Source organism: Sander lucioperca, chromosome 23 (genome assembly GCF_008315115.2).
Source record: "Sander lucioperca isolate FBNREF2018 chromosome 23, SLUC_FBN_1.2, whole genome shotgun sequence".
NCBI lineage: Eukaryota > Metazoa > Chordata > Actinopteri > Perciformes > Percidae > Sander > Sander lucioperca.
In genome coordinates, this window is record NC_050195.1 from 14528262 (window position 1) to 14555152 (window position 26891).

General features: G+C 41.4%; 1 protein-coding gene across 3 annotated transcripts in view; it reads right to left on the reverse strand.

Annotated features, from left to right (window-relative positions):
- svila (supervillin a) overlaps positions 1 to 26891 on the reverse strand; it is a 160174-nt gene that overhangs the window by 122114 nt on the left and 11169 nt on the right. Inside the window, exon 2 of one of the 3 annotated variants that reach the window (XM_031298250.2) lies at positions 24779 to 24849. Coding sequence is in view for 1 of the 3 variants with exons in the window: in XM_031298242.2 (XP_031154102.1) it covers positions 18642 to 18648 (7 nt within the window). In the remaining 2 variants the exon portion in view is untranslated. Of the gene's footprint in view, positions 1 to 14557; positions 14785 to 18641; positions 18768 to 24778; positions 24850 to 26891 lie in introns of those variants that run through there. The other 2 variants (XM_031298242.2, XM_031298252.2) reach the window with 2 other exon arrangements.

Here is a 26891-nt window from a genome sequence, read left to right on the forward strand (position 1 = left end):
GGAACAAAAGTTGTTTTAGTCGTGCAACAGAAAACTCAGATTGGACAGATAGTCTAGCTAGCTGTCTGGATTTACCCTGCAGAGATCTGAGGAGCAGTTAACCATAGTCCTCACAAATCCACCAGAGGTTAGAACGCCAACACAGAGGAAGCGAAAAGGTAACGGACATCGGGCCGAAAAGACACGCATCTGGCGGAATTTCCTGCTGCACCGGAGCAATCCCGGAAGTGGAACATTGAGGATATAGACTACTTACACACAGATTATAACCAGTTTAAAATGGTTAAATGGAATTGAAGACCAAAAAAACTGGATCAAAAGGTCAATAAGAATGAAAATTGAAGCCATCTCTGCTGCCACACTGCAAAACCTGACAAAGTGGTGAAACAGATCTGTCCCAGGAAACCCCCTGCCATTGAAGGACAGCATTCCAGAGTGCCAATACGTTTAAATTAAAGCTGACAACTGACAATTTGTGTGGATGTTTAAAGGCTTTAGTGGTTACATGTTCATGCCAAAACATACAAGCATTCAGTGTTAGCCCCAAGCTTTTTTTCTGCCTGTTTGTTTCTGTCTGAAATACCATTTAGACTATGTTACACTAAAGCTCAACACAGAAACCAAAGACAACAGCAACAAATGTTGGCTTCAACTGAATTGATAATTTACAAACACCTCCGGTTTAGGACTTCCCAGAAAAGACAGACATACAACTAGAAAAGGTTACATTTTCTGCAGAAGAGTGCATGCTTATGCAGAAGTCAGTTGAACTGTAAATTATACGTATAAGCAATTGAAATTTCAGTTTCAGTAAAGCAAAGAAGATAGTTACGTTAGTACGTTCCCTGCAAATAGTTGGAAGTGTCAGTTTGTATTTTGGATGTAAGCAGTCACGTCAGCTGAAATGTTAATTTGTTGATACGATGTTAATTATAATAATGTCAATATCAAGCTGATATATTATAAACACAGGAACACACAGGAAAGGCACTTCAGGTTCTTGAAATTAAACAGCAACAAGAGCAAGGCAGGTTATGCTTAATGTCATAATAACAGAGCCACACCTCTCCACTGATCAACACCCAGATGTGCAGTCAGCTACACATTCAGAGTGGATGCTATTTCAGCCTGACAAGCTCACATGTGCAGCCAGTCTGTGGCTCGTTATTAGATAAATACTTCCAGACAGTCCATGTTTGCACTTAAAATGACCTCTAGCGCGCAGAGGCATCCCGACAGGTCTGCTCCGAGAGAAGTGCTTAATGGCTGCGTCACCTTCATGGTCGGAAAAATCTTTTAGATAGGAGTGAGGAAAAAGGGAGAGACATAACCATTAGCAGGGCTCATCTCCTGCTCTGGGCTCTTTCACAGCCATCTTAGAAACAAAGTACAGATTTATGGCGTCCCCGAGGAAAGATATCAGTCTAGTCTGGCGTGGAGTAGAGTGGCGGAGGGATCCAGTGCGCACGTCTCTGCAGACACATAACAGAGCTTGAGCCTCTGCAGCATGGCCATAAATTCAGATGGGGGAGGGTAGAGAATGAAAGGTAAAAATATTCATATACACACATAAAGGGAGTTAGAGGGAGGAAAACTAAGGCTAAAACTCAATTTGCAATGTTGTTTGATGTCTTTTACTAGGTATGATGGGTTTTCAGTATAAAAGAAAACTGATTTTTCTATGTGCCCTGTGACCTTTGAAGAATAAAATTGGTATGTTAAGTAAGGCTGCCCCCTGAGAGTCGATGACTTCAATCATCCTTTGGTGACCCAGTTGGGCCGTTGTGTTTTTTTTAGTTTAGTCAGTCTGTGTATATTTTTGTATTGTAGCAGCGCTGAACAGCATTTCACAGGTGGTTTACAGACACAAATGGTGATGACAATGTCAAAAAAGTCACACCCACAAAGCAGGGTAAACGAGATGTGGGGGTCGTGTTTCAAGACGTGTCAGGTGGGTTGCCACATCGCCGCAGACTCCTGATGTAGAGCTGGGCAATATGGAGAAAATCAAATATCACAATATTTTCGACCAAATACCTCGATATCCATATTGCGACAATATTGTAGGGTTGGTTGGTGTTTTCACAAAATATTTAAACAATGAGATTTGTGATAAATAATCATCAGTAGTGTGGATAGAATGACTATAGAATAGAAGAGAAAGTAAAGTCTGGTAAAATGACATCACTTTACTGTAATGCAGTCTTTAAAACAAAGAAACAATTGTCATATTACAATATTATGTTATCCAAAATTTAAGACGATATCTAGCCTCATTTATTGATAGATATAATATACTGATTGCACTGAGGACAGTATTTTTTTTTCTTCTTTTCTTTGGTGCGAACCCAATGAACTGAACTACAGGTGTGAAAGCGAAATAACTGAAACTTTTAGTTCTCAACATTTTGATTTTGTAACCAGTTCCAAATTAATAACATATCAGGATTTGTTGTATGAAATTATACATTTGAGTCCTCAAGTTATGCAAAAATATCAATAATTGCAATAATTTGAACAAACAAACAACAAATCCAGATATTTTACAACCTTGCAACCAGATTCAAAATGGAACAATCCGCCACCCAATCTGTCCTGCTATAAATGTAAAGTGTTATGTATATATGTACAGTGCCTCTCTTGGGTCAGATATGACGGACCTTAAACTTCAAGAGGAACTTCTGCACCAGAGCTTCAAACCTCGTTATCAGCTTCCTTTCACAACGGCCTCAAGTCTTTGAAACTTTACAGTCACACTACAAATAGACAGCAAGACAACCGCTGACCTTCTCTGGTAATTGTACAGTGTATTCACACACACACACACACACACACACGTGTGGCATTCCCAAAATAAAAAAAAGATAAGAGATCTTAAGTAAGGGGGGGCTCAGTGCCTCCACATGGAGTGCTCCAAGAGGTCCAGCGATTTGTGCCTCGAGGCCTATCACAAAGCTTAAATTTGGCCCTGGGCGTCAGCTGTACTTCAATTAGACCAATGGAAGGATAAGAGCTTTAGTGCGCAACTTTTTGATATTAATGAACGTCCGTTTCATTCCATCCATCGCAAAATGAGTTGCTACAAAGCTAATTAAGATCAGCTCCACACAACTCTCTCTGGATTTCTCAGTGTGACTATGTTCAGAAGATTGTGGCGTCCGGTGACTTTCCCACGCAGAAGCTCAAGTGAAGATAATGACCTCTTCTGAAGAGTCCATCATGTTTTTTAATCCTCTGTGTCTCCATGACTACGTAACATTTATACAATGCCAAAAAAAAAATGTTTCACACTGTTTTTTTTTCAAGAGTGTACCTTTTCCTGCACCTGAATAAGAAAGAAACCCAATACCAACGGTGAATTGGCTCCACACTTTCCATACCCATAATTAAATCACGATTCATTTTCATTCTTTGTAATTATTCAAATCGATATAGCACCAACTGTTCCTCAATGATGAGGAGACCTAAAATCCTGAAACACAGGTCTACACTATCTGACACAAACGGAGTCCTGGAGAAAGATATACACAAGTCCGTGCACTCAGAGTATTAAGCTGTTAAATAGACACAGATGTGCATGCTTCAGTGTGCTTCAGCACATCTGGTCAGGAGAGAGAGCCACAGCACCAGAAATCTTCATCAATCCCACTTGCCAGGGAAATTTGTTTCCATCCCTGGACGCTGCAGACACCTTCCCAAGAACTGTCATACTGGAGGACGGGGAAAATAAGGGAATGGAGAAGACAGTGGTGGAAAGCTCGTGTCTCTCCTTTCCCTCCAGAGTCGACAGCGTGAGGTGAGCCAGCGGAGCGGAGGCTGCCATTGGTGAACGGAAACCAAATGTAGCTGCAGTGATCAGTGCCTGGCAGGACACACCATTTCCAGAGAAAAAGGGAGGAACTCGGTGAACTATGAGCTTTGTAGTGCAGGCCTGCTATATTTAAATAAACATGTTATCCAGGTGCCCTGGTAGCTCACCTGGTTGAGCGTGCGCCCCACGTACCAAGGCTCAGTCCTTAACGCCATGGCCCAGGGTTCGATTCCAACCTGTGGCCCTTTTTTGCAGGTCTTCCCCCCCCTCTCTCTCTCTCCTCCCCCCCCATTTCATGTCTACAACTGTCCTCTCAATTAAAAAGGCAAAAATGCCCCAAAAATGTATCTTTAAAAAAAAATATAAAAAATAAACAAGTTGTCAATGACATAGGTACTTATCCATGGTTTATTACATAACATTTGATCTACCACAGATATTGGAATACTAAATATAAATTGACCTTTCTCTAAATCTCTCCCCTGAGCAACTTAGCAACTAGCTGGCTGGCTTTAAAAAAAAAAAAAAAAGTACTTTTCCAACTTCCCCAGTATCAGAGATCAGGCTAACATTAGCGTGGCGGTCCTGCTCCTTCTCCACATCCTAAAAGCCTTTTCTCCTCTAACGTTAAAGATATTTTAGCTAAGAAGCCAAACAGGTGGGTTATGTTAGAGAGACATAACGTTCTTATCTTACATTAAGCCCTTATCATACTCAGAACTAACTAGCTCTTCACTAAAGAACAACACTGTTTGTTTATTTCCACATCTGCTACATGGATGATCAACTCATGACAACGCTGACTTTTTTGCTTCGGACATGTAGCTTTAGCCTCCGTCCGGCACAGTATCATGTATGTAGCGGCCAGCAAGTGCATATTTAAGACCCCTCTAACGGGATTCTTGATTTAAAACAAGTCAACATTTAACAGCATATGTACCGCGTAATAATGGAGAGTTCAACAGGTATAGTAACAATATCTTATGGCGATTAAGCTGTACATACATAAAATCTAGTGTGACACAATCATTTATGGCCCCTATTTCTCCTCTAATTTCAGATTTCCCTGGATATCTTTTTCACCTAACCAACCACGGTGATTCCTCCTTTCCATAGTCACTTCCTATCCAAGGTTGTGTGAATTGCTCATGAGTCTAGCCACAAAGACTTGTTGACAGATTGTCGACACACAGCTGGCAGTACAGTATGGTTAACTGCTCCTCAGATCTCTGCAGGGTAAATCCAGACAGCTAGCTAGACTATCTGTCCAATCTGAGTTTTCTGTTGCACCACTAAAACTTTTGAACGTCCACATGTTCCACCAAAACAAGTTCCTTCCAGAGGCTATATTGCAGCAGCGCCGTTGCACCGTCCGGCGCCGCCCGAGACGATTGTGATTTGTTTAAAGAAATGCCAATAAACCAGAGCACGTTTTCTCCCATCCCGGAATGCTGTGTGGACTAGACAGACCCTCCCCTGCAGTGCCGCGGTAGAGGAAGGTCTGTCAAAACAAAACTACAACTGCCTCAACAGTGCCATGTGACAGACTGTTCTTTTTGGCAGGCTACATTCTGCAGAAGAAGAGGTCAGCTCTATCACCTGAAAATCTCAACGAGCTACTCTGCCTGAGCAACTGGTTGAAAGAAGAGTAGACTGTACGATTGGTTGACAGGAGGCATGTTGCACAGATGCACACTGAGGTCATTATCTTTAACTAAGCATGTAGAGACTGTTCCCTGTCTCTTCACATACATTGTGGCATTCCATTTCTAAAATAGGCCTACTTATTGTTGCATTCATTTTAGTTGTTACTATGCAAAAAATAAATAAAAAAATCACAGGTAAGCTATATTTGTGAATTTGTCAGACATTACTTTGTATCAGTTGATGTTACTGCTAAATATGTCTGCAGTTCATAAGGATGCCTCAACAAATTAAGATAAATGTTAATGGTTGAGATAATAAAACTGAAGAATCTGTTTCTTTAAACCAGTTTGTCATGCACTTATTTATTTCAACACTGCACGTTTACGAGTAAATACTAGTATTTTAAATTTGCGATTAATCATGATTAATCACAGCCCATGTCTGTGATTAACTTGATTACATGTTTTAATCGATTGACAGCACTAGTATAAAGACAATATGACCAATACCAAGGGATTCTAGGTAGAAAAACACTAATCAAAGTGCATATGCAGCCTCTAATGAGATAGTGAGAAATACTTGCAAAATACTTTGCATGCATATGCTTCACTTTTGTCTCTCTATCCTAGCTACATTTTGGTGTTTAGCTGGAAGAAAATCATGAATGCCTGCAGTCTGTGTAGCATCTCAGCCATAGCAGCTTGTGTCAGAGCTCAAAGCCAAGGCCAGAGACCCCAGCTCAAAGTCCTGCCTGCTATTAGTGGCTCATCATAAATCCCCACTAATTAGATTTTAAACTGGGGCTGGTGGGTTTCAAATAAAGGAAAAGCTGTCATGAAGGTGTAAATATGCACTTAAGACCGAGCACGTGAGACCACCAGGACTAAGCCTCCCACAAGACGTAGGGTGCTACATAAAACCTGGAGAGGGTCCGTAGACAGGGACAGACTGACGCAGCCTGATGGGCAAAGATCCAGTTAGAGTAGCCAGGAAAGGGGCGCCTGGGTAGCTCACCTGGTTGAGCGTGTGCGCCATGTACAGAGGCTCAGTCCTTGTCAGAGCGGCCGCAGGTTCGGTTCCAACCTGTGGCCCTTTGCTGCATGTCATCCCCCTCTCTCTCCTACTTTCCTGACTTAATCTGTCCTAAAAATAAAAGGCAATAAAAGCCCAAAAAAATTCTTAGCCAGGAAAGTCAATGACCCTATCTAACTGTGACACTTGCTTAGTGACTCCACCAGTGCAGTTATCATTTTTTACAATCAATCATTTCTGTCATCCTGTCAATAATTTGCTGGTTACACTTACTCTAGTCTGGCTCGTGCACACAGTATTCTGGGATGGGAGAAAAATGTGCTCTGGTTTATTGGCATTTCTTTAAACCAACCACAATCGTCTTGGGCGGTGCCAAGCACCAGATGGAGCCATGGTGCCTCTGCAAAATAGCCTCAGGAAGGAGCTTGTTTTGGTGGAACAGAAAACTCAGATTGGACAGATAGTCTAGCTAGCTGTCTGGATTTACCCTGCAGAGATCTGAGGAGCAGTTAACCATAGTCCTCACAAATCCACCAGAGTTAATTACAACCAGGACTTGACATTAACTTTTTTGCTCACCAACCACTGTGGCTACTAGCCGGCGCATTTTCACGAGCCGCTATTTTGTGAACAATTACGTTTTATTTATATAAAATTGATTATATTGTGCTACAATTAACTAGAAGAACCATATTAACAACACTTTTAAATGGAAATGAGCACTGGAAACACCAAAATCAAAACTACATACAATATAACAATGCAGTCATCAAATATTCAGCTCTGATAATGTGTGTAAAACTCCTTTTTGTATGAAAACATGCAACCGAATAAGACACAGACATAAAAGAGTAGCTTCTTACTGCATATGCTAGGTGGTGCAGGGGTGTAGAAGATTAGATGAAAGTAGTTGAAAGTCATTTGGAGCGCGCTCGCTCGTCACTTAGCAGCCGGCACGCGCCCTCTGTGACGGGAAGCAAAGCACACAGCCCAAATGTCCTGCTGCGCTCTCTCTGTACTTCTTCTATAAACCTGTAACTGATACAGTCTATGACTGTTGCCTCGGCTTGCCATGTCGCATGTGCGCGCTGAACGGAGCTCTGGGGGACATTTTAAAGAATCGCCGCGTACGGGCCACTGTCCTCCGGCCGTGGGCTGCCACTGCACACTGGGTCACAGCTGTGTTCCTGTGTGGGGCGGTGGCACAGTACTTCAGCCACCAGTGTTACAATATAAAGGCATGCCACCCGCCAAAGTGGCTAGTGAGAGTGACTGTGTTACCCGCCACTGCCAAAATCTGCCGGCATTTGGCGGGTTGGTGGGTGCTAATGTCAAGCCCTGATTACAACAAAAGAAAGCGGAAGGTAACAGACATAGGGCCGAAAAAGAAGGAGATCTGTCCGAAAAGAAGTACATCCGGCGGCATCCGAGCAATCCCAGAAGTGGAACGTCGTGGATATAGACAACACCTCCTCCAATGTGACCGTTTTCTCTGTTTTGTACAGTATCACTGTAAATACAGTAATACTATAAATTGAATATCTTCAGGACCGGAATGACCTGCTAGTAGAACATACACATCACAGCTTCGTTACATTTAACCCAGAAGACCAGAAACCAACCAGTACTCCGATGCTAGAATACTACTTTGCCCTGGGTTTGCTGCATGTCAGTTGATATGTGGTAACTGATTTAAAGCTGCGCTAATCAATATTGCCCAGAACTAAACAGTAGACACAAAAAGTTAGCAACTAGCTGGTAAACATGGAACATTTAGCAGCTAAAGAGTGAGATATTTCCCTTGGTGGAGAGCGAAGCATTGCTAACAGAAGAGTTGGACTTACATTTGTCAGGTGATAACTTTAAAGTGTTCATATTATGCTTTTTGGCTTTTCCCCTTCCCCTTTATTGTGTTATATATCTTTTTGTGCACGTTATAGGTTTACAAAGTGAAAAAGCCCAAAGTCCACCCCAAAGACATACCATCTCCAACAGAAAACACTGTTCACAAACTGCTCCAAACAGCTCTAGCTGTAGTCCAGCTAGGGCTGGGCGATATGGAGAAAATCAAATATCACAATATTTTTGACCAAATACCTCGATACCGCAGCGATATTGTAGTGTTGACTATTGGTGCTTTCACAAAATATTTACACAAGGAGATTTTTGATAAATAATCATCAGTAATGTGGATATAATGACTAAGTGGGTAAAGGCAAATAACAGAACAGCTAGAACAGTCTGGGAAGTTCAGAACATGACATCACTTTACTGTAATTCAGCCTTTAAAAACCAGGAACAGACAACACTTCAGCCATATTACGATATTACAATATCAAAGATCTAAGACGATATCTAGTCTCATCACGATAGATATAATATCGATATATTGCCCAGCTCTAAGTCCAGCCTTTACTTCAGAGACAAACGTGGTCACTTTATAACACATGTTATAATGCTCGCCTAGCTGCTAGCATGACACGCCCTCATACTCTGCTTCTGACTGGCTAGTAGTCCTTACCTAGGTACTGTCAGGGCACGCCCTCATACTCTGCTTCTGACTGGCTAGTAGTCCTTACCTAGATACTGTCAGGGCACGCCCTCATACTCTGCTTCTGACTGGCTAGTAGTCCTTACCTAGGTACTGTCAGGGCACGCCCTCATACTCTGCTTCTGACTGGCTAGTAGTCCTTACCTAGATACTGTCAGGGCACGCCCTCATACTCTGCTTCTGACTGGCTAGTAGTCCTTACCTAGATACTGTCAGGGCACGCCCTCATACTCTGCTTCTGACTGGCTAGTAGTCCTTACCTAGGTACTGTCAGGGCACGCCCTCATACTCTGCTTCTGACTGGCTAGTAGTCCTTACCTAGATACTGTCAGGGCACGCCCTCATACTCTGCTTCTGACTGGCTAGTAGTCCTTACCTAGGTACTGTCAGGGCACGCCCTCATACTCTGCTTCTGACTGGCTAGTAGTCCTTACCTAGATACTGTCAGGGCACGCCCTCATACTCTGCTTCTGACTGGCTAGTAGTCCTTACCTAGATACTGTCAGGGCACGCCCTCATACTCTGCTTCTGACTGGCTAGTAGTCCTTACCTAGATACTGTCAGGGCACGCCCTCATACTCTGCTTCTGACTGGCTAGTAGTCCTTACCTAGGTACTGAGCATGTGCGACTCCCAACAAAGATGGAACAGAAGTGAGATGTCTCACTCTGTAGCTAAAACAGAGAGCTCAACACACAGGGTGAAAAGAGGAGCTGCAGCAATGAGCAGTACAACAAAAACATGATGTTTTCTGAAAATTAAACCACATAAACCTATTCTGGTACAACCTCTAAATACAATTATGAACCTGAAAATGAGCATAATATGAGCACTTTAAATGCATGCTGTGTGTAAAAAGGCAACTATTTGCTAGGTTAGCCATATTAACTTTGTGAATGTCGTTTTGACAGCTTGCTCCACTGCCCCCAAGTGGGCAAAAAAACTATTAATATTGCCTTAACACACATCTAGGGCTGTGACTAACGATTATTTTCATAGTCGATTAAACTGCTGATTATTTTCTTGATTAATTGATTACTTGTTTGGTCTATAAAATGTCAGAAAATGATTAAAAAAAAAAAAAGACAGTGTTTTCCAAAGCACCCATATTTTGTTTACTGCCATAGAGGAGTTTAGAAACAAGAAAATAGTCACACAGAATTTTTACATTTTTTATAATAAAAAAAAAAACTCAAACTGATGAATCGATTATCAAAATAGTTGGTCATTATTTTAATAGTTAACATTTTAATAGTTAACAACTAATGGATTAATCTTTGCAGCTCTAAACAAATATATTTAAGTGAACCTTGAAAGCACAATATCAACTAGAGGTGTGACTCTTCACTGATCTCCTGATTCGATTACGATTATCATGTCTTCGATTCGATATCTCGATGCATCACGATGCGTCAAATACATTTTTCTATTAAAGCCATATAGGATATTTAATTCATAGCTTTTCAAGCTTCAAAAACAAAACATTCTGCAGTACTCTAACACTAAATAAACTGGATACATAAAACTACAGCACTGAGCACATGGCACTTCCTGAATGTGCAAAACATACCAGAATATGTCAACAGAAAGGTTGTCAGGCCTACATTAAATTGTTAACAGAAATAATCGATTATGGCCCGGCCGATTATCAATGCAGCATTGTCCATGTCCACGATTCGATGAATCGATTATTTGATTAATTTCAACACCTCTAATATCAACTGAAATACAGTGCCTCAAAAGGTAAAAATGCAGGAGCCACCTTAAAGCCCTGCAGGTATTTTATACAATCAATTCAATACAACTTGGGCCTTTAGGGCCCGTGACTGACCCAGCTGGTAATCCAGCAATGTTGTGTATTTTCTGTCATGACATCACATTCACGTCTTGAACTACAGTGAGGAAAATAAGTATTGCTATTTTGCAAGTTCTCCCACTTAGAAATCATGGAGGGGTCTGAAATTGTCATCGTAGGTGCATGTCCACTGCGAGAGACATAATCTAAAAAAAAAAAAATCCAGAAATCACAATATATGATTTTTTTAACTATTTATTTGTATGATACAGCTGCAAATAAGTATTTGAACACCTGTCTATCAGCTAGAATTCTGACCCTCAAAGACCTGTTAGTCTGCCTTTAAAATGTCCACCTCCACTCCATTTATTATCCTAAATTAGATGCACCTGTTTGAGGTCGTTAGCTGCATAAAGACAACTGTCCACCCCATACAATCAGTAAGAATCCAACTACTAACATGGCCAAGACCAAATAGCTGTCCAAAGACAATAGAGACTAAATTGTACACCTCCACAAGGCTGGAAAGGGCTACGGGGAAACTGCCAAGCAGCTTGGTGAAAAAAGGTCCACTGTTGGAGCAATCATTAGAAAATGGAAGAAGCTAAACATGACTGTCAATCTCCCTCGGACTGGGGCTCCATGCAAGATCTCACCTCGTGGGGTCTCAATGATCCTAAGAAAGGTGAGAAATCAGCCCAGAACTACACGGGAGGAGCTGGTCAATGACCTGAAAAGAGCTGGGACCACCGTTTCCAAGGTTACTGTTGGTAATACACTAAGACGTCATGGTTTGAAATCATGCATGGCACGGAAGGGTCCCCTGCTTAAACCAGCACATGTCAAGGCCCGTCTTAAGTTTGCCAATGACCATTTGGATGATCCAGAGGAGTCATGGGAGAAAGTCATGTGGTCAGATGAGACCAAAATAGAACTTTTTGGTCATAATTCCACTAACCGTGTTTGGAGGAAGAAGAATGATGAGTACCATCCCAAGAACACCATCCCTACTGTGAAGAATGGGGGTGGTAGCATCATGCTTTGGGGGTGTTTTTCTGCACATGGGACAGGGCGACTGCACTGTATTAAGGAGAGGATGACCGGGGCCATGTATTGCGAGATTTTGGGGAACAACCTCCTTCCCTCAGTTAGAGCATTGAAGATGGGTCGAGGCTGGGTCTTCCAACATGACAATGACCCGAAGCACACAGCCAGGATAACCAAGGAGTGGCTCTGGAAGAAGCATATCAAGGTTCTGGCGTGGCCTAGCCAGTCTCCAGACCTGAACCCAATAGAGAATCTTTGGAGGGAGCTCAAACTCTGTGTTTCTCAGCGACAGCCCAGAAACCTGACTGATCTAGAGAAGATCTGTGTGGAGGAGTGGGCCAAAATCCCTCCTGCAGTGTGTTAACCTGGTGAAAAACTACAGGAAACGTTTGACCTCTGTAATTGCAAACAAAGGCTACTGTACCAAATATTAATATTGATTTTCTCAGGTGTTCAACTACTTATTTGCAGCTGTATCATACAAATAAATAGTTAAATCATATATTGTGATTTCTGGATTTTTTTTTTTAGATTATGTCTCTCACAGTGGACATGCACCTACGATGACAATTTCAGACCCCTCCATGATTTCTAAGTGGGAGAACTTGCAAAATAGCAGGGTGTTCAAATACTTATTTTCCTCACTGTATGCTGACAGTTGATACAGGCTGAGCTGAGCTGAGACACACTGTGCTAACCCTAACCCTATTGAACTTGCCCACCCTGTGTTTGGTCATTCCTGGCTGTTGACAAGGGGACATCCAGTCTAAAATAAGGCTTTGAACAGCAGCTTGAGACATGTTCAGTCATAGTGCTTCTGTCAGTGAGACATTAATCCACATACAGGCTCAACTGTTTGTCTCTGTTGTCTGCACAGGCTGCTGTAGGTCTTTGTTGTAGTAATGGGTCATTAGATAGAGCAGCTCCTGATAAACTGATAGGAACAAAGTCTCCACCCTGACAGGTGAATAAGCCATCAAAGGCCTTGAGTTCAACTCCCCAAAAGGAAAATGAAACACTCCGACTGCGGCTCTCCAAATGATTACCTGGACCCAGACACAACCCAGACACATCAATACTCTGACACATGAACACAGCGCACTTCCTCTCAACCCCACTAAGAGATCAGTTGCTCTGGATCTGAGCCAGTCAAATCACAGCGGCTCCCCCCACAGCAGTCTGACACCATGACCAACAGCTGAGAAAAGTGATAGTGACACAGCCAGGGACACAGTCAACCACTGACAATGCAGCGTTTTCCCCCCTCGTATTGCAAGCCCAGTGGCCCACCAGGCCTAAGCCATTGGGAATTATTTTGTAATGTATTTTTAAGACATTTTTTAAACTACAGTTACAGTGGAGTAGCTCGGATGGAAACGTAGACGTAGTCATATTTTCAAATCTCCAGTTAGCTTTTAGCACTGACTTTATGTGGGGCCATATGGAACCTGTCTTATAGCTTTTTGAAATTCTCAATTTTGTGATTCCGTCCATGATTCTGTTATCACAGAAGCTATTGGGCTCTACATTAGTGCTGCCATCAGGCTGTCACTGGTCCCTGCAGGGCCCTCATCAAAAAAGACACTTGCCACCGGGCTAAACAACTTTTCAGGGGGAAGACCTGCAATGCCTAACGGTAGACGGTCACAAAGTCATTACTGTGCCTCTGCGCCTCCCACGCCAGGAATCAGATCAGACCTCAGCCAATTAAGTAACTGAACTAGGGCTTGTGTATATTTGGAGCAGATGGTAAAAATAAACCTATCGCTCAGGGATCATGATTAATGATGCATACAGAGAATATGCAGCAATCTTGAGTTATTATAAAAACACTTAAATATCAGAATTCAGTTTCCTGACAATCAGTCACCGGTTTTAAAATTAATAATAAAAGCTTTATTAACACACATTAAGTGAAGGCGGTAACTAAATTACAACATGGATTTTGATTGTTGGGTGTTGAGCATCGTGCTAGAATGTGGACATGAGTAATGATAGACAGGGCTTGTATCAATGGAAAAACTTGTGTAAAATGTTTGGTGTGTGTTGTCCTATTAGGCAGCACTATTTTTGTCTGTGTGTCCTGACAGAGTAAGAGCAGGTGCAGCACAATGAACAACTGTAGTCTCCCTAGCCTGTCACTCACCACTGAATGAATCACACACAGAGGAGCTCAGCAACCCCAAAAAACCAAATCTCACTTAGACCATTCATTTCCTCAACTCACATATAGACAGATAAATACAGGTATGGAGGTACAGAGTACCAGTGAATTACTTCATGTCAAGAGATTGGAAAAAGCTCCACATTTTGAGGTAAGTATCTGAACATGTAATGAATTACTGACACATAGGGAGAGTTTGCTGGAATTTGTAACTGAGCTGCTTCTAGGTCAAAATGCTGAATCCAGCATGGAACCAAAAGTACCATCAGAGACGGTTAAATGTACCAGACTGTAATTAAATCATTACCATAATCCACAATGGATTTACCTGCAAACACATATTTTAAAAAGTGAAACCACTTCTCCTGAATATTAGGAATCTTCCTGTATTGGCATCAATACTAAAAACACCAACATCATTTAATCTAATTTATGTGACAATGAAAAAGTCATTCAACAACCATGACGGACACCCAGTCCTGCAGTCAGTCATCACATGAAAGCCACATACCTTTTTAATGTAGGGTATCTTCTTAGAGAGCCACTGAGTCTTAGAGTTGTAGTGTTTCAGGTGGTTACAGTTAGAAGGGAGCTAAAAGTCTTTACTGTTTTGTTCAGAGTCGACTGGTTCCACAGTCCCCGAGAAGGTCAGAGCTCTGGAGGGTTGTGGGACAGGACTACTGGGACATAAAGATAGACTGGATCCACAGGCCCTGCCAGCAGACACCCACCACCCCCACCCACTTTCTATCTACAACCCACCATTAGGGGCGCATGTGTTGAGGCTAGATCCACAGCAGTCTTGAACCCGAGGGGGGAGGGGGGGTTGATAAATTTAGAACGGTGCTTTCCCACTCCCATCAGTGCCAGGCCAGGTCAATCAAATGACAAGTGGTGTCATGAGGGCAGTCAAATTGGGGGGCAGTGGAAAGCCAAGATAGAAGACTATATGCACTGGACACACCTTACAAAGCTTTATTTGCACATCTTGTTTCATTAGTTCAATTTTGTAATTGTTGTGTTTATATTTTGATTGTTGTGAAATGTAGCTTACTGTATGTTTAATTTATAAATTGTAACCTGTCAAACCTTAATAAAGCTCTTTAAAAAAAGAAAAGAAAGCCAAGATGAAGGAAGATGGCCTGGGGTAACAGAGTTACAGAATTAACTCTGGGCTAGTTGAGTACTTAGGACCTTGTTTAAAAATAATTACATAAATTACTATTAATGGAAGGTTACAATGAGTTGCACCCTATAAGCTAAAATAATTAAAAAATGTTTTTTATATATATATATATATATATATATATATATATATATATATATATATATATATATATATATATATATATATATATATATATATATATATATATATATATATATATATATAAAAAAGTATGCAATGTAAATTTACCCAAAACATTAAAGGGGTACTACAGTGGTGTAAAGTAGTATTTCACTACTACAGATTAAATGATTTATTCATTTGGGATGACCCAAATTGATGCAGCTAGGGCCGAGATCCTGACTTTCCTAGTATAGGCTAAGCTGCAGAAAGGATCCTACATGTCCCATAATGCAACTCAATAGGCATCTTTAGTTAGACTTCCTCTGCCTGGTCAATGCCCACGGTTTTCAACTCCACACACCCAGTTTATAATGCAGGCTTCGTGTTTCTGTTAAGTTTACGTTACTTATAGTCTCCAAGCTCTTACTGGAATAACAGAGAATGAGGGCGTGCCCTGACAGTAGCTAGGTAAGGACTACTAGCCAGTCAGAAGCAGAGTATGAGGGCGTGCCCTGACAGTACCTAGGTAAGGACTACTAGCCAGTCAGAAGCAGAGTATGAAGGCGTGCCCTGACAGTACCTAGGTAAGGACTACTAGCCAGCCACAAATCGCAGCCTTTGCGATTAGGAAATCGCGTTTTAACATATTGCGATATTATCGCAAATGCAATTAATTGTTCAGCCCTATTGGAGATGGTAAGTCCCTTTGGGGTGGACTTTGGGCTTTTTCACTTTGTAAACCTATAACATGCACAAAAAAGATATATAACACAATAAAGGAAAGGGAAAAAGCCAAAAAGCATAATATGAACACTTTAAACCATACGACTCATCACCAAACAAAGTCCATTAGTAGTAAAAAAAAAAAAAAAGTGACATGAAGAGACTGAAACAGTCAGTTCAACTAGCAGACAAACATCTCATTCATCATGCCGATTATACATTTGAGGTTCAAAAGCACAGTGAAGGACAACACCGGACAGATGGAGAGGAAGGAAGGGAATCAAACACACACAAAAGGCCCAAAGATAAGGACAGGGCTCCGTTTCAGCTGGCCGCTGAACAGAGGACACACTGGGCAAAAGAAAGGACACTGCCAGTAAGAGGGAAAACGGGAGAGGGGGACATAAAGGATGAGGCAGACATTTCTCATTTTACGTTTTTTTTTTTTTTTTATTTCTATTAAACATAAGGGCTACAGAATCATTAGACCTGGCATGTACTCACTATCATTAAGGGCAAACACTGACTTCCACTGGGGTTTTGAGCGTCGCAGCAAAGAGCACCATCTAGTGTTGACAACAAGGTACAACTACGGTGTTCACTCTGACCTCTGCTTTGTTGGCTTTTTAAATCCTAACACATTCTTCAAGATATCACACCAGCGGATTTGTTTATGGCTGTGTGAATAGGTAACCCCTAAAAATGATTTATTTCAGCTGGATGAGGAAGCGGGTCTGGGCACAGGGCCAAGCTGTGAGGTTGTTCAGCAGGGCCTTTGTACTTTGAATAAGCTTTGAAAGCGACGGGGTTCAGCCACTCCCGGGCTAATTAGTAGAGGAGAAACATTAGCTCTTCCAAAGCAAGCAGAGAAATGTCGAAAGCAAATGTGATTTCAATTTAGCCCCTTATTAGTCAAGACCTGAATGTTGATTGCTACCATGCCCCGACCACACTGAACTGTCAGCACTACACAGAAAACTGAGGGCAAAAGAACTCGCCTTCTGTTTTTCCATACAATGTTTGCAGATAGACCACAACAATGTCCTGGGATGCAGAAAAGCTGGATATATGCATACTATTAAACCCTCTCATCCTCCTTCACTGCCTCACTTTGATCAGCCATGGAGGCAAACTCACTCGGCAGCTGTGGTTAAAAGAAATATTCTGTATATCATACAGAGCCCCCGACACCAATGAACATGGCCACGGATGACTCCTGAGACAGAACAGACTGGGACCGTTCAGCCCTGAAACCTTCAAGCAGCATGAGACGCCACTCACACGGAGCACTGCACCAGCGCCAATTAAACAGAGACACAATAAAAGTCTGTTTGAAGTGTTGTGAAAAGAAATAACAGATGGGGGAAGAGAACACCATAAGAACAGGTTGGAGAAAGAAAGACACAGGAAACTATTTGGATATTTTAAAACAAATCCGTCTCGATATTAAACACTGTAGAGATTTCAGGATCAATAGCAATAGTGGATTTTATGAGATAAAAATGGTTTAATGCATCATACCTAGACAAGAGCAAACTTCATGGCACTCTGAACAGCAGTTTTGATGTTGGAATAAAAAGTTGTTATTAATTACATTGCTTATTCATAAAATACAATAGTTGCTTCTTTAAAAAAGGCTGTTTACCTACAAAAAAAGGTCTACCAGGGTTCAAAGCACCAGAATACACACTATATGTTCTTCCAATTATACAAGCTTCTCTTTAATCACATCTCGGTTAATCACATCTTCAGTGAAGTAGCAGTTGGCACCCTAAAAGTAAAAAACCTTTCACTCCCATTAGTACCCCAACAAAGTCAATTCAAAGAAGCCTTGCTCTCTCAGACTGCTTGGTAAGCAACCAGATGTGCCTCAGTGGTTTTGATCAAAGCCTCTTCCTCTTACTACTCTCACTCTACAAACTCCTCTTCCCACCTCTGATGCAGGGCACATCAGGCCCACATGCACAAGGCAAGAGGAAAGTTTACCCATGGGCACCTTTTAGCACAGCACAAAACACAAGACTTCAAGGTGTCATTCTGCAGCCACAAAGACGACGTAAGAGTAGATAAGGGCTTCAGAGAGGGCAGACAAAGAGGTTAGTCGGTGAAAGAAGGGGTAGTAGAAAAGGGTGCATGAGTGTGGTACAAGCACAGCACCAGAAATCAGGGGAGTGAATAGAGAGCAAAATAAGACAACAAAATACAGTATATTTTTTTCAAAAACAGATGCTCTGTTCACATCGGTGAGCACCTTATCTTGACAGCACCAGGGGGCAGGGGGAGGGAGTATGGGGCAAAAGCTATAAGCCTTTCCAGTCTTGTCTCCCCATTTCACCTCTAACATCCTACACTGCCGTAAACTATGTCTACTCAACGGCAGCAACATTGCTCTTACACAAAACAGAGCCCCGTTTTGCCACCCAGGCACCCGACCGACATTAACGAGCAGATACATCCACCACGGAGAGCAAAGACAGGAAGTACACAGCTGAAGCAAGACAAAATGGGAAAAACAGGAGGTTGAGATGGAGAGAGACTTGATGGACCAGAGGAGAAAGTCGAGATGAACGAGGCGCCGTACCTTTCATAGTTGCTCTGCGCCCTGTCGTCGTTTGTGGAAAAGATTGTTTCTAGTAAAAGTCGGTAGCCACAGTCAGAAACAGCAGTGAGGAAGAAAGAGATAGCAAGGACATAGTAGAGAAAAAGATGACAGAGAAAGAGTGAGACTGCCAGAGGGTAGGACTGGAAGGGCTAGGAGTCACATGACCAGACTGGAAGCCACTGGCGGCTCACCAGTGACCACGGCCCACAAAATCACAGTGTGGGTTTGGCGGTGACACTAGTGTTGGCCCGTTAAGGCAGCGACAGGCACAGTTAGAGAATCAGCCTGGCATCTGGGGGTGGGTCACCAGGATCCCAGCCAATGATTTATCCCTGTGAGAGAGAGAGAGAGAGAGAGAGAGAGAGAGAGAGAGAGAGAGAGAGAGAGAGAGAGAGAGAGAGAGAGAGAGAGAGAGAGAGAGAGAGAGAGAGAGAGAGAGAGAGAGAGAGAGATACCTGGAGTGTGTCTAACAGCGCTAACGGACATTATGACTGATGAAAAGAAATGGGAATTTATCCTAATGGGGATGAAGTGGCATAGGAAGGGGTTGGACCGAGTCACCCAGCAGAGATAGGAGGGGGAGGAATTCCTTTTTTATTCCTTCCAGCGGCCCTGATGAGTCAAACAGAGGGACAGTAAACCAAAAAAAGCAACAGCTTGAATGCAGAGGGAACAATGTTCCCACATGGCCAAGACCAACGGCCATAACTGGCAAACACAGACACAAACATTATTCCAGCTCCTGCAGGAGATAAGCGAGGGTGCTGCATCACTCTCTCTGACAGTTTGAGAGATAATTTTTCCTCCAGGTCAGAGGTTAAACAGACTGAGCTGGTGTCGTGCTATATATATATATATAAATAAGACATCAAGGCTAACTTCATACAACTGAAGACAATTTATATTAAAATGCCTGCAAGCAATATACAGTACAGTTGATATCCAAAGGCCAATACCGACACAAAATGCTAAGATAAAAGTGATATAGCATGAATTTTTATAATAAGCATAGAAAAGCCTATAGAAGGCCTACACAATGGGACAGGCATGGTTTCAACTGTATAAGTCATTTACAAAATACATTAAAGCTGAATTATAAACAAAGCATAAATATGGTGGTGTGTTCCTGGCAGCATGTTACTAGTAAGTCCAATATCCTCCTCTTATTTCCAGCGTGGTCTCCATTAAATACTGAGGAATACATCTAGGGTTGGGTACCGAAACGAATTCGCTGCGAATAAAAAAATGAAAATGAAAAAATATCACTCTCTCTCTGTAGTCTCTGCCGTTGGCTAGCTACCGTAAATGTAGGCTACTTTTAAAATGCCATATTTTCCCTCTGGGCTCACCAAAACGCACGTAAAAGCCTTTCTTTGATGTAATTTTACAGTTTTTCAAGAATCGGTTTAGGAATCGAAATCGTTTATATAAAAGAAGAAAAGGGGTACCGGTTTGGCATCAGAATCGTAAAATTCCAAACAATACCCAACCCTAAATATATCTGGCGCTTAGGTTGCTAGATGTTCCAATTTGTTTAGCAGATGGTTGTGAACATTATCTTTATCTCACTTGGTGCTGGGCAGATCGTGTATAGGTAGTTTACCAGAGCTTTTTTTGTTGCTGGAACCAGCTAAATGCTACTGCTGAAAACAGGGTTGACGGGAGCGGAGTTTGCGGGCCAGAAAACCAAAACAATGAGCTAAAAGGCTGAGAGGTTCTGTAGCTGAGGGGAAGTGTAATTATGCATGGCTTTGTAATTTCGAGCGACCCCTTTTGCATTACACAGAGCCGCAAAGAACCAGAGACTTTTAAGAGCATTTCAGACAAGTGATTATTGTATTGGAAACAAAGCTGTTTATCGTCTCACGCTGAACAATGGTCCCAAGTGGAGAGAGGCCCAAGGTAAGCCATTCAGAAACAGAGTGAATTAATGTGGCAGGAACAAGCTAAACAACCATTGGTAACCATTAAAAAACACTATACAGTACATTTGCATACAATACTGGCCTCTTTCAGCTCTTTGGATTATCATCTAGACCATAGGTATTGTAGCCTAATCAGCCTTTGACATGAGTCCCTACAGCAGGAAATGCTACTCCAGTCACACACACACACACACACACACGACAATGATGAGCTGCACCAGGTGTAGGTGTTCATGTGCGTCGGTCAACTCAACAGTCAGTTCGACGGTACATGATGACTCCTCTTAAACCCATGACCCACCACTGATCAGTTCTAACTGGCTAGACATGAGGCGCAACAGCACCTGGAGCCACCTGATAACACCCAACATCATGACCTCACACACATTGGAATGGAACCGATATTTTTACTGGATGATTAAGTCCATGTGGAGTGGCAGATGGGTGGGGTTTCCCTGTCCAGCACAGGACTAATAACATCAGGCTGTCATCAGATGTGACTAAGCAAACTGAATTTCAAATATTTGCAGAGAAACAGGCACAACCTATTTGCAACCTTTGATTCAGTCCGGCTGTCACAGTGAGGATCCCGTTTCAGCATGAGTCATGTCCATCTCGTTCTGAGAACACCGAGCTTCGTCATGACCCAACTATGAATCCTTCACATAGGAACAACACACCTCAGTGTTGGACTGATGGGTAACTGTCGACAATTCTTATATGTAAGTAGGCCTGTAACAATTGTAACATGATTGTCTAATCGCAGTTATTTTACGTATACGCCGTTTCTGTGTTTAACGGCAAATAATTGCCAACATTAGCCTAGGTCCCAAGGGGTAGGACTGTTAATGGCAATTGTCGATTTGGTATAAATATGCCGAATTGGAATTATACAAGTGATTATTGGTGTTTTTTATTGATGAGGATAAATGTTCTATTGTCAATTTTATGTTCATTTAAGAAAAAAATACAATGTGTTATGATAATAAAGAGGCGTGGTTTACTTCATAGGCTGTGTACTTGTGTTGTTACATTACCTGGGTCACATAAAAGTGATACGACCAAAAGATATATCCAGGAATTCATTCAAAAGTTTAAATTTTATCTTAAAAATAATGGTATACTACTATTTTTTATTTGACTGAAAGAGACAATTATATTGTTAATCGCTATTATTTCCGAGACAATTAATTGTACAGCAAAATTTTGGAATTGTTACAGCTCGGGTTGTAAGAATGTACAATAGACACAGGGCACACATATGATCCTAATTTATATAAGGAACAATGTGGGTGGATTTGGTGATGTAGAGTCTTCAGTAACTCAGGGGGCTGAGGAATAAATTACAGTTTGGAACCTGTAAGAAACTTGCCAGTTGAGAGACCCGAGGACAATTCCACGTCTTATTTTTGTAGTTTTGGTCATCATTTCATATTGTTAAGATAACATTGTACTCACTTACTGGCACACAGTGATTATTGAAGGCAGCCCAAATGAGCATATAAACTTTAGACTGTAGAAGGGTATGGTTTACAGAGATTTTAGTGAATAAATCAAACTGTAAAAGTAGTACAATCCTAAAAAGAGATCTAATCTGCCAAAAATATGGGAAATCAACTGTGTGGGTTTACCATGGGTGTTCAGGGCCTCTAACCCAACACTCCTTTTCTTTTCTAAATGCCAATATTGTTATGATCTTGATTATAAATACAAAGAAATACAGGCAGACCTAGACCAGAATTTGGTATGGCTTCTTGGTGTGACAATATAAGAGTTAGTAAAGCAGGAATAAACATGTTGGTCAGTGGATCAAAGTCCATCAGGGTCTCTGCTAAAGCACTCAGTGCTCTACCACTCACTGACACAATTAGGCCACTCGTGCGTGCGTGCGTGCGTGCGTGCGTGCGTACACACTGCCTATTGTGTCAACACAACAGCTGCTGGGGTCTAATCTTTCTAGCATCTAGAACAGGGGTCACCAACACGGTGCCCGCGGGCACCAGGTAGTCCCCAAGGACCACATGAGTAGCCCTCAGGCCTGTTCTAAAAATGAAAATTGAATATTGACATTATCTGTTTCCCACCTTGTTAAGTCATTTTTGATAATTATTGTGAGAAATCATTAACGTAATCAGTGTCTTTACATAGATGAGTATCATTAATAATCATATATAACTAAAGGCAAACTGAGCAAATTTGTTATTTCAGAAGAGTATCAAACTGGTAGCCCTTCGTATGACTCAGTACCCATGAAGTAGCTCTCAGTTTCTAAAAGGTTGGTGACCCCTGGTCTAGAAAGACATACAACAAACTCACACAGCAGAAAGTCTGTCCATCAGTGCCGGTGAGGGTGTTGGATTATTAATATTAGAGGACTGGATTATTAATATTAGAGGACTGGATTATCAGTGCGAACTGCCAACATCACTACTTCTGTTCTGGGAGAGGAGATACAAGCACACATTGTTCATATAGTTGCACAGATGCTCAATATACCCACTAGAAATCTGAAACAACCTCATCCAGAATGCTAAACACAGCAGGACACGATAACGCACTATACATTTTAACAGGCTAATGAGATTCCTCTCAGTATGAGATCGGCTGCCTCCTTAAAACTCATTTTTACAAGATGGCCTACACTTAATGTCTTCTTTTCCATTACCGCAACACTGCATGTTTCCTCTTTTTGCTACTTTTTTATGGTTTGATCTTCACCATCATTGCGTATTTAAATTATGCTTGATTTGTATTATCATTTTGATATTTTTAGATGCATTTCCATACAGGTGTCTGTTATTGACATTCTATCTTGCACTGTCACTATTTTATGAAGTGCTGATATACAGCTACAATGCTGAGAGGCCACTCAATCAACTTTTATTTGTCACATGAAATCGTACGAGGTACAATTCCAGTGATATGTAATCCCATCAGCTCCTTAAACTTGTGCATGATTCATCATACAGCAGAATGTGGCGGCCAGATCGGCACACAGAAAAAGGAGCCACCCGGTTGAATGGCAACGGCACTCCAGGATGCAGACAAGTCTCGGTGAAAGGCACCACAGCTCCCAAAATCCTGCTGGAAACCGCCGGAGGAACGGAGGCCACCCAGCTCACCGTCTGACGCCTGCACGCTGGCCAGCAGCATTGTTGTATTGGTACTTTAAAGGATTGATTTAAAGGATTTGAGTGTATCCAAAAACATGTCAAAATGTTCCTTTAAAGACAACACAAAATGGTATTTTGAGCATCTTGCTTCCATAATTTGACCCAAAGAGCATTAAAATGGAGTTATGCATTTGGCAGCAGTATTGATGCTCCTTAGGACAGCTACAACAGTTTTGAGCAGCTGGTTTTGTTAGTAAATGTACAACCTGGCGAGTTCAAGGAATGAATAAACCTGGCGAGTTTCTAAAAACTGTTCTAAACAAATAATATTATATCTACTGTATATTGGAGGACTAAAAACTGTAAAATACAAAAGTACATTAAAATGTTCGGTGTCTTTTTGAGTAAGTACTGATTTCTGATAGGGCATTTTTGGCTAAGTTACAAAACACTGAATGTGGATCTATGTGGATAAAACTACTTAAAAATATGATCTGAGGTTCTCCCGCTTTATCATAAAAATATACGACCCCTACTAAAAATACTAAAAGTAGAATGGAGCCATAACTTTAAGTTAACATTTGCAAAAGTAATACCATTAAAATCACACTAAGAAGTCCAAAACAAAAAAACTAAAAAAAATAACAACTCATGTTAAATCAAAAACTGTAATATCTATAAACACAAAAGACACACTAAATAAACAAGAAGCTGTTACCATAGCGAGCAGTTAAACGTTTGGCATTGTCAATACAACCAAGGTCTGTTGTTGATTCACCTCATCATAGCAACACATGATGTCACTGACAAATGGTTACCACTGACTGGTGGAAGTGAACCAGCAAAACAGAAAGAGGCCTTGTAAAAAAGGTCAGCTCATGTCTGGCTGACCCCAGGACAGGAAAAGGTTCACAGGCCCCTCCCTAATGTGATCAATGGGCCATGCTGCTCAGTAATGTACAGTATGTCCTCTTGGCTGCAGATGATGGAGTCTTTCAGTCCCATGAAACATTCAGAAACTTTAAGAGAACAATGTGTTTTTAGGAGAGGAACAAATGGACTCAGCTGATGTACTTACAAGATGACCATTGACACAGAAGAGTTCAACGTTCTCGCTCCAGTGTCCGGGCCCCTGAACGCCACCTGGTCCTGAAAAACAAATGATTGGCTTGGTCACCACAGAGTGTCTGGGATTCCAACTTAATATTAAAGCTGTGATGAGTTTCCTTTTCCCCTTACATAGTGCAATACCTGGGAGAAATGATAATACAGTGCAGATAAATCCAAATTCAGACCAGTCCAGTTCAGGTGTATTTTCTTAAATCAACAAAACTATCACGCCGGTTATTTAATTATATTAATACCCAACTACTGTGTGAAATGTTTTGGATTTTCCAATTGAAAGCCATGGTGTATCCAGGACTAAATGGGGACATTGATTACTCTCCTTTCTTGTGATGCGTTTTGTTTCTGTTAATGGATATTGTTCATGTATACAGATATTCAGCTGTTAGTTTGATAGATTTTTTTAAATTATTTTATTATTTAGCACTATGGGACTTTATTTTGTCTCACACATTGCAACTATATGTTGTGTTGTCATTCATTTTCTATTTTACTATGGGTTTGAGTATGATGTCACTTCCTCTCTTTGTCCTATATATTTCCTGTTTGTATCTCACTTCTGGTTAGTCACCCTGAAGATAGTTTCACTTTGCCAGACCTTCCACCACAGCACTGTGGAGGAGGGTCTGACTAGTCCACACAGCATTCCTGGATGGGAGAAAAACGTGCTCTGGTTTATTGGCATTTCTTTAAACTAGGGATGCACCGATGCATCGGCTGAACATCGGTAACGGGCGATATTTGCCTCGTTAACTGCCATCAGCCATCGGGGAATAAAAATGACATTCGCCGATGATTATATGTGTCATGAACGCTGTGCTCAGGAGAAACTTTTTTTCCCTCTTTTTATTTGGGCGGGGGGAGAGACTGAGACGGAAGAGGGCACCCGTGCACTCTCCTCAGTAACTTAGATTAAACAAAGAAGATGGCGGTCGTGTGGCAATATTTTACAGTTTCAGAGAAAGATCAGCGTTTTGCAGTTTGCAATACGTGTTCCATTGAAATTTCAAGAGGGGGGGCTGTTGGAAAGTCATTTAACACAACAAATCTCATTGGACATTTGAGAAGCAGGCACGAGGCGGTGTACGGCGATTACCTGCAAGCTGACCAAAAACGGAAAAATGAAGCCGCCAAGAAAGCGCAAACCCCCGGTAAGACTCAGACTTCAATTGACACGGCGTTTGAAGAAGCCAAACAGCTGCCTCCAGACAGCGCCAAAGAGAAACAAATTAATAACATAATTTATTTATTTCACTTGTTTTTGCATTTACACTTGATGCATTTTTTTTTTATTTTTCAGAAAAATATTTTTTATTGGGCCATGAAAATAATCTCATTGAGTAAGTTTGTTTATCAGGCTAAAACCACTCAAATAATTTTGTTGGGCAATGTACTGAAACAATCTTTTCATTGATTAGTTAGCAGTCAAAGGTTTTTGAATGTTATTTTTCAGAGAAGAACTTGTCATAAATAAGGTTATAACTAATGTCAACCAGAAAGTGACATTAAAGGTTGTTTTTGTTTCATAAATTGGTCTGATTGAATTTGTGCTCATTCTAGGATAGTGTGATCAAGAGCCGAAAGACTTGTATGTTTCCGTGGCACAAAAGAAGGAATAAATAACAAAAAGAAAAAACATCGGCATCAGCCATCGGCCAAGTTGTTATGTTAAACATCGGTATCGGCCCAGAATTTCCCAATCGGTGCATCCCTACTTTAAACTAATCACAATCATCATGGGCGGCGCTAAGCTCCGCACGGAGCCACGGAGCCGCTGCAAAATAGCCTCAGGAAGGAACTTGTTTGGTGGAACATGTGTACGTTCAAAGGTTGTTTTAGTCGTGCAACAGAAAACTCAGATTGGATTTGCTATCCATTAGCCACAATAATAAAGGCTTTTTAACTTTTTCTTCATCAGGAGTGCCTTGGTTATCACACTGTTCTGATGCTATTGGATATCACCCCTGCACCAAAGAGCACCTTGTTAGACTTTTTCAACCACCACCAAAAAGAAGTGCTCCTTTTGTCCATCTTCCCTAATCATGCTTTTGATTTTAGGTCATATC